The 12,662-nt window shown below is 43.5% G+C and overlaps 1 protein-coding gene across 11 annotated transcripts in view; it reads right to left on the bottom strand.

Annotated features, from left to right (window-relative positions):
• Nucleotides 1–12,662, bottom strand: part of MAD1L1 (mitotic arrest deficient 1 like 1) — a 557,068-nt gene that overhangs the window by 214,079 nt on the left and 330,327 nt on the right. For all 11 annotated transcript variants that reach the window (XM_043524561.1, XM_043524558.1, XM_037910943.2 and 8 more), the window contains one exon: nucleotides 9,565–9,655. In XM_043524561.1, coding sequence (XP_043380496.1) covers nucleotides 9,565–9,655 — 91 coding nt within the window. The remainder of the gene's footprint in view (nucleotides 1–9,564; nucleotides 9,656–12,662) is intronic.

Raw genomic sequence — 12,662 nt, 5'->3', positions numbered from 1 at the left:
GCGGGGCTAACATTAAGCCAACAAACAGTTTGTTGTTCACATGGCAGGTCTACCTGATCCCTTCCTCTGCTGACCTTTGAGTTGTTTTGTGGACCACACCAAGAAGGACGTTTTGTGTACACAAGATGATGTGGAAATAAAAGATGAAGGTGACTGTGGAAAAAATAATGGGGATAAATTAACCATTGGGTCAACCTACCTAGGGAAGTGAGGATTCTCCATCGCTTGAAGTGTAAGTCTTTCCAAAAGCTCACCCAGAAATTAGGGCCTTGATGCAGGAATCACTTGGTGAAACTGTGTGGCCTATGCTATGAAGGTCAGACTTGGAGGATTCTCTCAATGGTCCCTATGACTAATACTTGAACTAGCCTCCACCCCTCAGGACCTCCTGATCCCACAGCAAGTTTCCATTTCCCCTCAATTCTCAGAGCCCCAGGGCATTCAGATTTAATGCACACACACACTTGTGGAGCCTTAGCTAATTTAATAACCCATGAGTCTCAAAAAGTTGGATACCTAACAAGGTAACACCCTTTGCCCCCTCCTTTCCCTGGCACTTGGAAAAACAACTTCTAGACCTTCCCATAAAACACCCCTTCCTCCCCCACACCCCCATTCATGAGTAGTCATCACTTTCAGAACATACAAACCACAAGTGAATTTGCTGGCAGTGCTCCTCCTGCCTGGCTGTGGAATCCACTTCAGCAGGACTCTACACGTTGTTAGCAGCCCACCTCAAATACTCACTGAGCCAATAAAATCTTCAAGTGGAATAAGGCCTAGTGCAGAATCAGGAGTGAGCCCTTCTCCTAAAACTGTTGGTGTGATACACATCCATATGCAGGCTAGTGTGGCCACAGTTTTTCCTTTGTGTGGATTATCCGGGAAGTAAACCAAGTTTAAACTAAAATCAGGTTTAAAGACTTGTTTTTTTAAATGTTGAGATGTCACACCTTTGCAAAATTGTTATACACCGCTGCCAATAAAACTCAGACCACATTTCTATAGAAACCTTGAGTGGCACACAGGTCACAATGGGAGACTTTTAAACAGGGTTAAGCCACTTGCAAATGCCTGAAAATACATTCTGATGGAGACAGTGAAATAAAAGATCTGCCAGTTATGTGCCTGCGCAATAAGTGATGGATTAGGTCAGTATTTAACGGCAAATACCGTAAGTTTGATCAAGGAAATAACAGCTGTATAAATCAGATGTAACTTAGTATTTTGAGCAACTTATTTTGTCCCACAAATAGAGGGCCAGACCCAGAGCTTGGGGTCAATAGACCTAAGTCCATTTACAACAGTGAAGGATGTGGTGCAAAATGTCATGCTCCAAAGAGAATTTTTGCCTATAACTGACATGTAAGAAATGGGACAAAACTCCAGGTAGGAGCTGGGGAGGGAACACAGAGGGTTAGAGCAGTGGTTCTCAACCAGGGGTACACATAATCAGCTCCATCAATGACAAATCATCCAAAAAGCCATGCCTGGTTGAAAAAGATGCATGCAGTTTGCATAAATCCTCTTGCATCCAAGAAGCCCTCACCAAAGAAAGGGGGATGGGGGGAATAGGTATCTAAGTGTGGGTACAGGGAAGGTTTTCACTGAGATCAAGCTGTGATATGGAGTCTCATGTGAACTGGGGGCATGTAAGAAAGGACAAAAGGCAGAGAGAGGTGGTCTGTGAAAGAGAAATCACCAGGACAAACTATGCAGGGAATGAGATTTATGCATATTTGATAGGTCAATTAGGAGACCTTAGAATGGCTGACAGTGTCCCTTTAAGTTTTATAACTATGTAAATGATTCATCCATTCTTCACATAATGAGCAGTTAGACTATTAAGTGACCTCAACTTGCCTGAGGCCCTTAATTCCCAACTAGTTACTGCCAGGAGGGTGAAGACCTAACTATATAATGAGTCATTAATGCTTAAAAGAGGAGAAACATCCCCCTGATGCTTCTGCATCCTACATGAAGAAAGCATGTGCTCTCCCACCACCAATCAGACAGGTTTTGATTAGGCTCGGATGTAGAGGCATGTTAGAAGGTGTTAGCTACCATGTGCTAACATATATGTTTTAACAGTCTAAATCAGAGAGGACAGTTTATTATTTAACATGTGTTAAGCTAGTCAAGTTAAAGATGAGGCTCCTTCCAGGCTTGAAACTGACCAGTTTAGCCTGTGTTAAAGTCTAAACTTCCTTGTCTACATCAGACTTTTAGAATGCAGTCATTAGCATCTTTTAGCTAACACCTACAAACAAACCAAAAAGGTCTCGTCTACCTTGGGAAATTGACTGGAATAGCTATTTCAGAATAAGCTATTTGAAATAGCCTCCCCATGTGAACAGCTTTCCAGAATTCTGTTCTGGTCAATTTCCCCATGTAGACAAGGCCTAACTCCTAGTGGAGACCAAGCCGAGAGATCCTTCCACTCTGCGTGATGCTAGTAAGTGGTGGCATTTTTGCTGAGGAGGGCTCTATTGTATGGAATTGGCCCCTCTGAAATCACTCACTTTTAAAAAGCACCTTGAATGACGGTATTTCCCGCAAAAAAGAGGTTTCACAATCCCCACTGATGGCCCTTTAGTTTGTACCTTCCCTTCAAAAAGAAGCTTACAAGAAGTGGAAGATTGGACAAATGACCAGGAAGAGTATAAAAATATTGCTCGGGGATGCAGGAGTGAAATTAGGAAGGCCAAATCACACCTGGAGTTGCAGCTAGCAAGAGATGTTAAGAGTAACAAGAAGGGTTTCTTCAGGTATGTTAGCAACAAGAAGAAAGTCAAGGAAAGTGTGGGCCCCTTACTGAATGAGGGAGGCAACCTAGTGACAGAGGATGTGGAAAAAGCTAATGTACTCAATGCTTTTTTTGCCTCTGTCTTCACGAACAAGGTCAGCTCCCAGACTACTGCACTGGGCAGCACAGCATGGGGAGGGAGGAGGTGACCAGCCCTCTGTGAAGAAAAGTGGTTCGGGACTATTTAGAAAAGCTGGACGAGCACAAGTCCATGGGGCCGGATGCGCTGCATCCGAGAGTGCTAAAGGAGTTGGCGGATGTGATTGCAAAGCCATTGGCCATTATCTTTGAAAACTCATGGCGATCTGGGGAAGTCCCGGACGACTGGGAAAAGGCTAATGTAGTGCCCATCTTTAAAAAAGGGAAGAAGGAGGATCCTGGGAACTACAGGCCAGTCAGCCTCACCTCAGTCCCCGGAAAAATCATGGAGCAGGTCCTCAAGGAATCAATTCTGAAGCACTTAGAAGAGAGGAAAGTGATCAGGAACAGTAAGCATGGATTCACCAAGGGCAAGTCATGCCTGACTAATCTAATTGCCTTCTATGACAAGATAACTGGCTCTGTGGATGAGGGGAAAGCAGTGGATGTGTTGTTCCTTGACTTTAGCAAAGCTTTTGACACGGTCTCCCACAGTATTCTTGCCAGCAAGTTAAAGAAGTATGGGCTGGATGAATGGACTATAAGGTGGATAGAAAGTTGGCTAGATTGTCAGGCTCAACAGGTAGTGATCCATGTCTAGTTGGCAGCCGGTATCAAGTGGAGTGCCCCAAGGGTCGGTCCTCGGGCTGGTTTTGTTCAATATCTTCATAAATGGTCTGGAGGATGGTGTGGATTGCACCCTCAGCAAGTTTGCAGATGACACTAAACTGGGAGGAGAGATAGATACGCTGGAGGGTAGGGATAGGATACAGAGGGCCCTAGACAAATTAGAGAATTGGGCCAAAAGAAAGCTGATGAGGTTCAATAAGGACAAGTGCGGAGTCCTGCACTTAGGATGGAAGAATCCCATGCACTGCTACAGACTAGGGACCGAATGGCTCGGCAGCAGTTCTGCAGAAAAGGACCTAGGGGTTACAGTGGACGAGAAGCTGGATATGAGTCAACAGTGTGCCCTTGTTGCCAAGAAGGCCAATGGCATTTTGAGATGTATATTGTAGGGGCATTGCCAGCAGATTGAGGGATGTGATCGTTCCCCTCTAGTTGACATTGGTGAGGCCTCATCTGGAGTACTGTGTCCAGTTTTGGGCCCCACACTACAAGAAGGATGTGGAAAAATTGGAAAGAGTCCAGCGGAGGGCAACAAAAATGATTAGGGGACTAGAACACATGAGTTATGAGGAGAGGCTGAGGGAACTGGGATTGTTTACTCTGCGGAAAAGAAGAATGAGGGGGGATTTGATAGCTGCTTTCAACTACCTGAAAAGGGGTTCCAAAGAGGATGGATCTAGACTGTTCTCAGTGGTAGCTGATGACAGAACAAGGAGTAATGGTCTCAAGTTACAGTGGGGGAGATTTAGGTTGGATATTAGGAAAAACTTTTTCACTAGGAAGGTGGTGAAACACTGGAATGTGTTACCTAGGGAGGTGGTGAAATCTCCTTCCTTAGATATTTTTAAGGTCAGGCTTGACAAAGCCCTGGCTGGGATGATTTAATTGGGGATTGGTCCTGCTTTGAGCAGGGGGTTGAACTAGATGACCTCCTGAGGTCTCTTCCAACCCTGATATTCTATGATTCTATGATTCAATCTCTCCTTCCTGGTTAATTTGCATGCTCAATTGTTTTTGAAGTATCTATAAGGATATTAGTACAATATACAACTATATATTTGTTATTGTATTATGTTTTAATGAGGAAGGTAGATAAATAAATTCAATTCTAATTCTTACTCCTGGGGGCTCTCAATTAAAGAGTATCTGGTTCCAGAGTCCTCTTGTTCAGAGCCTCTTGACTTAGTCTAAAGGCTCACAGATAACCAAAAATATTCCTGATTCTGCCCTATACAACATGGAGTCTCTCCTATCTTCCATGTTAGCTTAGTCATATTTCCTTGTCTATCAGCATCTATTTCTATTCCAACTTTATTTGATTCTTCTCATCCAGAAACAAAAAAGCAAATTGCACACCCAGTTTGTCTCTCACACAGAAATCAGACTGCTAGCCTGGTTACAGGACTAGACAATTTTCAGAGCCTGAAAATGTACGAATATAAAGACAGGAAGATGTTCTTTATCTTTACAGATCCACTTCTCTGAACTGTAACTGGAGTTTTGTTTTTCTCACCAACCAGCTGTGAACTAATTACAAGAAGTTCTAACTAGTCAAGCTCCCTCTCCAAACATATGGATCCAATTAAGTCAAACTGCAGCTGATTTTAATCAATCTTCCTTGAAGCAGCCAAACTTGAAGAATCTCTTCTCCTTCAACTTGAAGGGCTGAGGAGAGCAGGAAAAGCAGGAGAGTGGTATTTGCATAAGGAACACTTCACCATCCGCTCCATTGCCCGTAAACAAGACTCCTAGCAGTAATAAATGCTAATTGAGCACTCTTCAGAAGTCTTTCCTCCCATTTTCTCCAAAAAGCACTGATTTGATCAGTCCCTTTTGTTCCTGGCTTCAAGTTGCAGTTTCCCACAATGAGTAGAGGGCAGATTGCCTGAAGTGTTCTGGACTGTTTAACAAACTAAGCCACTTTCTGAGACAGCAGCAACAGTCTGCCCACAATATGCAAAAGCAAGTCATAGCAGCAGATATGCTCTCCTATTCCAGCAGGGGTTGCCATAGCAGAAATGGATGCAGATGAGTGAACACTTAAATGCATGTGATCCCTCAGCCTTCATACCAGCTGATCTCCCCCTACCTCAGGTTCAAAAGATTTCAGTTAGATGTGTCACGGGAAAGGAGTGATGATGTCTTCCCGCAATCCAAACATTTTTTCTGTTTTTTTGAAATTTGAGGTTTTTATTAGCAGTAAAGATCTGAACAGCGAGTAACATCCATGCTATTGTGTTTATACCAGTGAAGGAAAATCAATCCAGCCCCCAGCTAGGTGTCAAGAGCCAAAGGGATATTGGGAATTGAAGGGTGTGAAAGTTGATGGAGCCTCTAGCCACAATTGAAGATGTCCCCAAGCAAGCAGAGAATACAAAGAGGCAGAGGCTATACACGCTGCTGCGGATATTCATCAATTTCTTCACTTGCTAATACAGGCTCGGGGAGTATAAATCACATACCTCCTAACACAACAATAGCTTTCAAAGCACATACCTGCCCTCTGGCCCAGTTAGTGCCATATAGTTCACTGAATGGCAGTATCACTACCGGCAGCCAATTCAGGGACAGGCAAAGGCAAAATGGCCATACTCAGACACACAGGCATGTGACAATGTGTGAGAATTTTTTTGAAGATAACTTTTTCATGGGTCAATACACTCAAATCTTAGTGGTCCTGAACTCTTGGCTACTAAAGGCTGGACATGTCCCTTCAGGTTTGAATTCACTGCATATGGTTTTATGGACTGATCAGACTTCAGTACATAAAGATTGGTGCACTTAAGTTGTTATGCTTGATTTCACTCACTTTCTGTCACACCCCTCTCCCCAACATATCAACAAATTTTGTACACTCTCTTGTAAGTAACTTTTATTTATTCCAATAATGGCTTATTTATTTATTTTTAAAGGAAGTGCTACAGATTTTTTTTTTAAAAAAAAAAACCTCTGCCAAATCTTAATCTGTTCATTGTCTTCTACCTCTTTTACTTCTTTATTTTCTCTGATCCTTTGTTTTTCCCACTTCTGAAACTTCACTAGGGGACTTTTTCTTCAGTAAATTTTAAAAAGTTATTTTGTAACATTACCATTTGTTCTCCTTTCTTGCTTTTCTTTCTGACAAAGATATTATTTTAACCCATCATCTCCCCGATTTCTACCTCAGGAGTAAGCAACAAATAATAAACTGACTTGGGCATATTCCAGTGACTCCATTTGAGTGCCGAATTACCTTTTTCCAACATATTCTCCTTGCACTATCTGACTGCAGAGATTAATAGCTGGATAACCCATATTTAATGGTATACAGCAGCAGATAACCCAGTCCGCAGCAGTGCCTAGAGTCAACAGAAGTGTTTACACAGGATGTAATTCTGAGCCTGGGCCTGCTGGGGACTTGGGACTCAAGTAATGAATAATTAATCTTCATTAGCAAGCAGGGCCACTGAGCAATTTTTATACTGAGGGTGCTGAAAGCCTTTGAACAAAACCAGAAACCCAGAAAATGGTGGAAGTGGTGCATTCGGTTGCTATTGTTACTTCAAGCCAGGGGGTGCTGTTGCACCTCCAGGACCAGAACCCCTGGTAGCAAGGCTGTTTTTATCTTGTAGGCAGTTCTGATCTCTTGACCACTCAGCTGGGTGGGTACTGATCAGTAATTCACATCTTTTCAGCACTGAGACTTGCACAGATCCGTCTCCATTTGGAGAAATCACAGTTGCCCAAGGAGTTGATCTATACTGTTCTCCTTTCCTTGCTATTCACTTCCTGATTCAAAGGAACCAGAACTCCAAGCTTATAAGATATGCACAAACAGTGGGAAGATAAGGAAAAGTTAAACAAATAACTAAGTCCAAGCCTTAGCCCTCCCAAACTAAAACCAAGAATGTTGTAACTTAGTCCAGTTCTCCTCAGGTGGGTTCTCCACCTAACCTCTACTGATGGGGCTGGTTTCTCCTTCTTGAACCAGCTCAGATAGATAACCTCTTCTCCTTCTCTATGCCTGCCTGTCCTCTTGTCTTCCTCACATCTTTTCCTTTTCCCTGCATTCTTAGGTCTTTTTTGTTCCTCTCCAGTCCCCTCACATAGCCCTGATCTGCACCACACCATTATTAAACTCTAGGGTTCTGAGCACTGCCACTGAATTGCACTATTGTGATATGCGCTACTAGAGCCTGGGATGAGTTCAAACTACTTTTGTTTGAATTGTGAATTTTGTGAAGAATACAACAGTCACTGTGCCACCCAAGTCTGCTGACATGGTGGGCGAGTGGTTTTATTATAACATGAAGGCTCTGTCTCAGCTTTGTCTTTGATGTCCTGATCCCAGCCTTTATCATTGCATCACGTTCACAGCATTAAATGAGCTCAGCTACCAAAAGGACCACACCTACCCACCCACTTCTGTCTAAAATAAGACAATTAGCAAAACTATATGAAAGGCTCTGAACCTTTCCTGCTGCAGACAGACCTTAGAAGCTTGGTGCTTTTAGCATCTCAAGGGCGGGGCTACTGGCATTGCTGACACTGATTTTAAACACTAGATCTCTCTGAGAATCCCAAACAAAACAGGGAATTACTCTGGCCAGAATGGTGATGCCCCAGTGCTGGGAGCTGGCAGCTACCCTGAGGCAGTGAGGACAGATTAAATATGATTTGAATGAGTTGTAACCTGCTCTGAAACCAAAGCTGCTGTTGTGTATGTTTGGAGACCGGAGCATCAGAACACCAAACCCAATGTTTTCATCTCCTTCTGATGACAGAAACCCAATTAAAGGAGAGCCGGGTGACAGGTTTCGCGCTAACCACGGCTCAGCAGAGGCACTCAACAGCTCTCAGCTCCCTGCTTTATCAAAGCTGTCACTTCCCCCTTCTCCAGGAATTGGTAATAAAAAAAAGATTTGATTTGCCTCTAATAGGTGTCAAGATAAAATCAATGGTCTGCCTGAAATTCGGGTAATTTCAAACCTGCAGGTTTTCTACCATCATAAAGCAATTTACACAAAAAGGGGAAAAAGGAGAAAGAAAGAAAAATTAAAAGAATGAAATGTTACAAGGCTGGGTTGTTCGGCACATCAGAGAAAGATAACACTGCTCGGAGCAGGATGGCCTTTGATTAAACACAAAATAGGCTTCGCTTCTCGCTCACTCCAGCTTCTTTCAAACAGAAGATGCTTTAAATGTAACACTCCCACCCCTCCCTCTGCACAGAGTAACAGTGTTTCAGAGATGAGAGCAGCCTGAGTAAGCATCCCCTTCTATTACTGCCAGCTTCAGGGAGAGGAAGGCTTCACTGCTGTATCCAGAATAAAAAAGTTGAAACTCTTGCTTATGAGATGGGCGAAGCATCAGCCTCAGCAAAAATATGGGAAAATCCTGCAGTGCCATGGTAAAATCAGCACTTTAGCTTTTCTTTCACTCAGATTTCTTATTTCATACGTTCCTCCTCTTGGGGAGAGTGTGTGGATCGCTGCCACCACAACCTGCTCCTTCCATACCCCATCATCATGTTCTGGACTTGAATAGCTCTTATCAGATAAGGCCGCAAGCTATTGAGCGTTGCTCAGCGCGAACGGTAATGATGGTGGGAAGCTGTAATGTAAACAGCGCCGAGGCATTTTTACCAACCTGTCATCATAGTGGAGAAAACAGTCTATACAACAGCTCCCAGTGCTGCTCGAGCTGCAGCAGTGGTTAGTTATGGCTGTGAAGTTTGCTCGCACAGACAAAGGTTTGGAGGCTTCTAAACGGAAGTATACCCAAGTATACTGGAAAAAGCATCTGTTCTTGCATGCCTGAATACAACACCAAAATCTCAATATGAGAACATCGTACACAGATAAGGGTTTGTGGGATGGGCTTGGTTTGGGCTGAAGGGGAAGGACCTGTGGACTGTGAAAGGAACTTCTGGAAGTTTGTCAGTATACCCATCCATCAAGGCTGGACTGTGCCAAGCTCTTCAGCCCTTCTGGTCCTGTCCCACTTCTTACCTGGAGAGTGAGCTTCTCCAATTTCATTTCCAGAGTCTTGTTCTCTTCTTCTAGCCGCCCTCGCTCAACCTCCAACTCTTCAATTTTTAACCTGTAAAGACGGGGGGAAGAAATACACTGAAACTCCGAATGCTCTAACCCTGCTTTAGTCCCACTACTGGAAAGAGTAAAATAATGAGGACCCAAAGACAGAAATCACACACCTGTCCAAAAATATTCTTCCAATGATAAGATACCACATTAAATGAAAAGAATAAAACAACATTATTGCACCTTTAAGTATGCACAGGTAAAAGACCAATTTATCAGGAAATTCAATATTTACAGTTCCTACACCAATATTACCTTGGCCATGTCAAGGGGGTGTTTTTTCAGAGTGTCTGTGGTTGTTCTTTAAAGAGAAAAAACTAATTAAGCTAGTTAATAATGTTCTAGACACCGGCAACGATTGCACTGCCACCGAAGACCGCGACAGGACTTTGGCGGCAGCTCAACAGCTACAGCTATTTTCGGAGGCACGTCGGCGGAAGGTCTTCTCTTCCACTCTTCACCTGGGGATGCGCAAGCCAAAAAGTTTGGAGACCCCTGTTCTAGATGGTCATAAATATAAAGGGAAGGCTAATCACCTTTAAATCCCTCCTGGCCAGAAAAAAAAACCCTTTCACCTGTAAAGGGTTAAGAAACTAAAGATAACCTAGCTGGCACCTAACCAAAATGACCAATGAGGAGACAAGATACTTTCAAAGCTGGGGGGGTGGGAGGAGGAAACAAAGGCTCTCTCTGTCTGTGTGTTGCTTTTGCTGGGACCAGAGCAGGAATGCAGGTCAGAACTCCTGTAAAAAGCCAGTAAGCAATCTAGTTAGATATGCGTTAGATTCTCTTTTGTTTAAATGGCTGATAAAATAAGCTGTGCTCAATAGATATTCCTGTTTTTGTGTCTTTTTGTAAGTTAAGGTTTTGCCTAGAGGGATTCTCTATGTTTTGAATCTGATTACCCTGTAAGGTATTTACCATCCTGATTTTACAGAGGTGATTCTTTTACTTGTTCTTTAATTAAAATTCTTCTTTTAAGAACCTGATTGCTTTTTCATTGTTCTTAAGATCCAAGGGTTTGGGTCTGTGTTCACCTATGAAAATTGGTGAGGATTTTTTATCAAGCCTTCCCCAGGAAAAGGGGTTTAGGGCTTGGGGGGATATTTTGGGGGAAGACATCTCCAAGTGGGCTCTTTCCCGGTTATATTTGTTAGACGCTTGGTGGTGGCAGCAATAAAGTCCAGGGACAAAAGGTAAAATAGTTTGTACCTTGGGAAAGTTTTAACCTAAGCTGGTAACAATAAGCTTAGGGGGTTTTTCATGCAGGTCCCCACATCTGTACCCTAGAGTTCAGAGTGGGGAAGGAACCTTGACATAGACATTGAAAAGTCATACATAATTCAGGTAAAGAGTGGCTGGCGAAAAAGGTGAGAGGCACTCTCCTCTGTCATTCCATATAAACCACTAACATCCTGGGCACCTGCTTTTTCCAGAAGCTGTTGCAGTATGACAGCATCTTCAGATGTAACTTAGCGTTACTCCTCACATTGTGTTTAAAAGTGCTTTTAACCCTTCAGGACATACCAAAGGAAGAGAGAATTTTTTCTGTAAGGAAAAAAACATAGCAGCTACTGAAGGTCGGAATCAGATACCCAAAACGTTCAGAGTCAATGACATCCTCATATTCAATATTCTGCATTTTGGCTCAAAACCTCTAACAAATCTCTCAACACCACCCACCCTCCCAAACTAAGGGGTGATATTTATCTCTTGCCTCCTACAGAACAAGCACTCTGCCTGTGGTACCAGCTGTGGGCTGCCCTCCAATACCACATGTAAGTGTCTCCAGAGAAAGCAGAGTTTGAAAAAAGATCAAGCTGAAACTGGATTATGGTTGAGCCATGATGTTTATATGGTATTTCAAATGTACTTTTAAGGTTTAATAACTGATTCCTGTCCTTAATTTAATGCCCAGGAAGACATGGTGCTTTATACACGGGTGCTGTTCTAGTGGGATAGAGAATGTGTGTTCAGAATGTTTGTTATAGTCTGAGATGCCTGCCATTTTTCAGTACAGTCTGTCTAATGTTTTCCCCCTCTGGTCACTGAGTGAGATTTTTTACTTGTCTTATGAACATTCAGCTAGTTGAATCGTTCAATTGTTTACATTTTCACTCTGCCTCCTTCTACAAAGAGAGAGATGTGCATTTATGAAATGGAGCATCCAAGGGTATATCTACGTTGCAATTAGACACCTGAGACTGGCGTGTGCCAGCTGACTTGGGCTTGCAGGGCTCGGGGTGGCGGGGCTGTTTAATTGCCATGTAGATGTTCAGGCTCAGGCTTTAGCCCAAGCTCTGGGACCCTCCTGCCTCGCAGGATCCTAGAGCCTGGGCTCCATCCCAAACCTCTGCACCACAATTAAACAGCCCCTTAGTCTGAGCCCTGCAAGTCTGAGACAGCTGGAACAGGCCAGCCGCAGGTTTTGAATTGCAGTGCAGAAGTACCCCAACAGACTACAGCCAAAGGCACCTGCTCCCCACCCTCACTGTAATGGAGAACCAGGGTTCAATATCTCTCCTTTATTGACTTGGTACCCAAGCAATGGCTTGTCTCTTGTGCTGGCTGCTGGAGCCAGCACTGCTGTTCTCACTCCTCTACTGGTCTATGTTTGACACTGTAAAGTGCCCTGGATCTCCCCTGGGGGATACTGAGAACCATAGGCAAACAGTCTGTGCTACTTGGTCTTTCCTAAACAGCCCACGGGAGCACTTCCCAGTGGCAAAGAGAGAGAGGCATGGGAGAGCCTCTCAGTATATAACATAGCAGAGCACTTGCAGTTCGCAGTTAAACTACCAGAGAAGATACTTACTTGTCATTGACATTTTTAATTTGAGTAAACTCAGACTCAGGGCCCGGTTGGTGTTGTGTTTGGATTCTCCAACGGGCATAAAGGCAGTGTTAACCTACATGCTACCTTGTGCTCCACTCATCTAGGTGCCAACAATAAAAAATATGGCATCCATTTTCTCCCACATTCTTTACCTCTCAACTTGTGCACCAGA

This window comes from Chelonia mydas, chromosome 10 (assembly GCF_015237465.2).
Source record: "Chelonia mydas isolate rCheMyd1 chromosome 10, rCheMyd1.pri.v2, whole genome shotgun sequence".
Classification (NCBI taxonomy): Eukaryota; Metazoa; Chordata; order Testudines; family Cheloniidae; genus Chelonia; species Chelonia mydas.
Note: the sequence above shows the minus strand (reverse complement) of the source record. Positions and strands in the feature narration are given on the sequence as shown.